At 46.0% G+C, this 3,645-nt stretch overlaps 1 protein-coding gene across 1 annotated transcript; it reads left to right on the forward strand.

Annotated features, from left to right (window-relative positions):
- Positions 1–1,125: 1,125 nt before the first annotated feature.
- LOC125378708 (pollen-specific leucine-rich repeat extensin-like protein 1) lies at positions 1,126–2,573 on the forward strand. Its single transcript, XM_048394647.1, has 2 exons — positions 1,126–1,227; positions 1,803–2,573. The coding sequence occupies exons 1-2, from the start codon at positions 1,126–1,128 to the stop codon at positions 2,571–2,573; spliced, it is 873 nt and encodes a 290-aa protein (XP_048250604.1).
- The last annotated feature ends 1,072 nt before the right edge of the window (positions 2,574–3,645 follow it).

A 3,645-nucleotide genomic window follows, 5' to 3' on the forward strand; every position in this document is an offset into this window, starting at 1 on the left:
GACAAACCCCCCCCTGAAACAGACCTCTCACTCCACAAAACATTCATCTCACATCCTGACCCTAAAAATCTTGATAAAAAAGAAATATCTAATAACTACATACATCAAAACTGGCCCAACCACACCCATATCTATACCGATGCATCACAGACTAACAATGACATAACAGGACTAGGCCTACAGATCACACAACCTACACCAATCACCACAAACTTCCACTATACCAACTACACACATACCACCACAGCTGAATTACTGGCTATACAATGTGCATATCACTATATAAAAATATCCAATGACACTAACTCCCTTATAATTTCAGACTCATTAGGTGCACTAACCCAAATTCATAACAAACAATCGAAATCAAGGCAAGACATTATAAACAATATCATAGACATTCACACAAAACTCATACAATCAAACAAAACAATAACTCTCTTATGGGCACCTGCACACACTGGCATAACAGGCAACCAATTAGCAGACACAGCAGCAAAATTAGCCACCACCCAACCATCACCAAGTATTGATTTCACCACCAGTAAAGCCGAGATAAAATCATTAATCAAAAGAAACACATTATCTCAAAATTTCAAAATTAATATTCAAAATTGTAAGTCAATCCTGACAAAATCCCTCTTTAATAAACCAGTCACTAAGTGTCGAAACTTCACAAAGTCCATTTTAGCAGATAAAGTCATTAATAGAATGCTAAGCGGCCAAACTAATCTAAACGAGACACTCTACAAACAAAAAAGACACCCACATCCAAACTGCATTCACTGCAATACACCTGAAACACTAGACCATATATTCAACCACTGCTCACAATATAAACAACAACAAACACAACTTTACAACTCTCTCCCCCCACAGCTCAAAAACAACATCCAACTCCTTCTAGATCCCTTTAACCATACCACTAAATTTACCCATATAGCTACATTCCTTAAAACTACAAATCTAATAAGCAAACTTTAGGAAAATCCCAACAAAGTACAGCATAAACGCTATGCCTAAAACCCACACATTTACAATTTAGGATCGGGATCCAAATTCTCAGCGCGGACCGACTTCTCCGACGTCCGCGCGACAAATTCGCCCATATCCATACTCATAAATATGACCGTTCAACCAGCCACCAACCCAAGCTCAGCTCCCACGCGCACGGCCTATACCCACCCCCCCCCCCCCCCCCCCCCTCCTGACTCCCTACCCCAGCCAGTAAGTCCACACTTTTTATGATAGGTTTTTCACCTTCCCCACTGTTATTTTTCATTTATAATACATATTATTATTTAGCATATCAGCTTAACTGATTTTATATTATATCAAGTCTCTGCACTAGTTACTTCCCTTAGATTAGGTTTCTCTCAGCTCTACATTACTACTGCTAAACTTCTTTTCCCTTCACACCCCTTTACTATATTTCTTTCTTCTTTAACCCCCCTAAACTTACATTTTTTTGGGCCAGCCGATTACTTATGTATTACCCACTATTATTTATTATTGTTAAACCCGTCTGGCCCCGACTGCGAAATAGCCAACGGCTGAAGCGGTCGTAAAATCTACAATACTACTACTTTGTTTGTACCATCTCGGCTTGGACACTCGCCCCGTGCAGACGTGTCCTTCCTTGCTCTCAACCCAAGCTATCACCATGAGGGATATCGCTCTATCTCTACCTAGGGAGCTAGTCGCCATCCTGGAGCCCTTGCTGGCTTACAGGGTCGGGGACTACTCCCTTCGGACTTCGTACAAGTCCAACTCCTCCACCCTCTCCATCTCCTTCGACTTAGGTCAAAGGAAAAAGGCCTCTGGTCAAAGCTCCGGCCAAGACCAAGCCTAAGGAGAAGAAGACCCCGGCCCCTGCCCCTGCTGCACCACGCCCGGTACAGAAGGCCAAGCCGCCCACAGTGAAGAAGGCTCCACCAGTCGCCCCCATGGAGATCCAGGAGAGCCTTCCCACCACCCCTCCACCCCCTTCAGCTGCACTGGAACTCGCTCCCCTCGAATCCAGAGGGGAGGAGCCCTTTCGCACGCCGGAAGGGACAGGACATGGTAGAAAGAAGAGAAAGAGGAAAAGTATCTTCTCCCCCGACTCTCCCCCTCTTCCATCACCACCAAGCAGAAACACGGAGACCCAGACCGCCACACCACCAGGCCCGTCTCTCAACTCTAGCCAAGTCCAGACTGACCCAGTCCCGGACCGAGTTCCAATGGAAAAACCGGAGGACCAGCGGTTACTTCTCTCCCGGGAAGCGACCAGTCTACTGGAAGCCCACAAGAGCCTACCACCACCGGCCTGCGGAACTCGCACAAACTGGATTAAGCCAAGCAGTCGCCCCTTACCATCCCTGGTCATGGTTCAGACCATAGAGGGCGAACGGTTTGAGCATGACATCCACAACTTCACCGACATGAAGGAGTTTCTGGAGCAGAGCGAACTCGCCTGCCCAGACCACTTCATCGCCGCCATGGCAGCTCGCCTCATCAAGGGATCCTTCCAAGACATCTCCAATGAAGAAAGCAAGCTCGCCAACCTCCTCCTCGCTGGCGTTTCCCAGTAAACGCCCTCGTCGCCACACAAGCTCGCCCGCCGACGCCGTGCCTTCCCACGCCTGACCCTCTCCCCACCAACCCACGCCCAAACTTTTCCATATTATTGAGTATTCTATTACCACCCACACCCCCCCAGCCAAACCCACTGCCCCTTAGCTTTTATTAGATTAGTGCTGTAAAAGTTACATTTTTTTTGGTCGCACTTCTTTATTTATTTATTACGCTTTTTTTCTCCCAATAGTATAAAGTGCTTCCCCGTGTGCGAAATACGCTAATAGTCGGAAAGCGCACGTTAAATCTCCTAAATCCATCCATCCATCTTGTTTGTACTCCAAGCTAGCAACACCTCCTCAGCCTACGAAGCAACCCAAGCCATCCAGCCACCAAGCCAACCTCACCCAGCAAGCCTCCCAAGCCAGCACAGTTCCACTGATAGCCAGCCCAAGAGCAACAACTCGGTAATTATCACAACACACCCATACAATTTAGGTTAAAACCAATCACACACAAGCCCACTTAAAATACCAAACCCACAAATTCCTTAGTTAATATCCAAACACACCCTTTCAAACTTAGGCAAAAGTAACTCACCCCCAAGCCCACTTAAAACACCAACCCTCCAAAAATCTCCTAACTAAATAAACAAACTCACCAACAAACCCAAACAGCGCAGAAGCCAGCCAAACACCACTCACCCAGTCACCCACTCTACACTTACTTACTTACTTACTTACTTTGGAGATTTAACGTGCGCTTTCCGACTGATGCGTATTTCGCACACGGGCCCGGCCAGGCCATTTAATGTGTTTCCGAAAGGGGCGAAGGTGGTCTGTGCAACCCAAGAGGGGGGTTTTAGGGGTTGCTTATATAGAATTTGGGAATTTTGAGATTTGGAATAGATGCCGATGGGATTGGGGAGGAGAACTAAGGGAGCTGGGTATGGTGGATGTTTGTTTGTTTATGTGATTTTGATTTGGTGAGTTATTGTGTTTTTAGATGCGTTTTATTAGTTCCGTTTTGATTAAGAATACGCCTAAGGCCTTGAAGTTTTCTAGTTTATTTTGTGGGTTTAGTATTGCT

Source organism: Haliotis rufescens, unplaced genomic scaffold (genome assembly GCF_023055435.1).
Source record: "Haliotis rufescens isolate VD_foot unplaced genomic scaffold, xgHalRufe1.0.p SCAF_13, whole genome shotgun sequence".
Classification (NCBI taxonomy): Eukaryota; Metazoa; Mollusca; class Gastropoda; order Lepetellida; family Haliotidae; genus Haliotis; species Haliotis rufescens.

What these genes read in the sequence shown, in the direction of transcription:
- LOC125378708 (XM_048394647.1), top strand. Translation starts at nt 1,126, where the DNA reads ATGACCGTTCAACCAGCCACCAACCCAAGCTCAGCTCCCACGCGCACG. An exon ending in CTGACTCCCTACCCCAGCCA is followed by an intron (nt 1,228 to 1,802) that starts GTAAGTCCACAC and finishes CCTTCGACTTAG; the next exon opens with GTCAAAGGAAAAAGGCCTCT.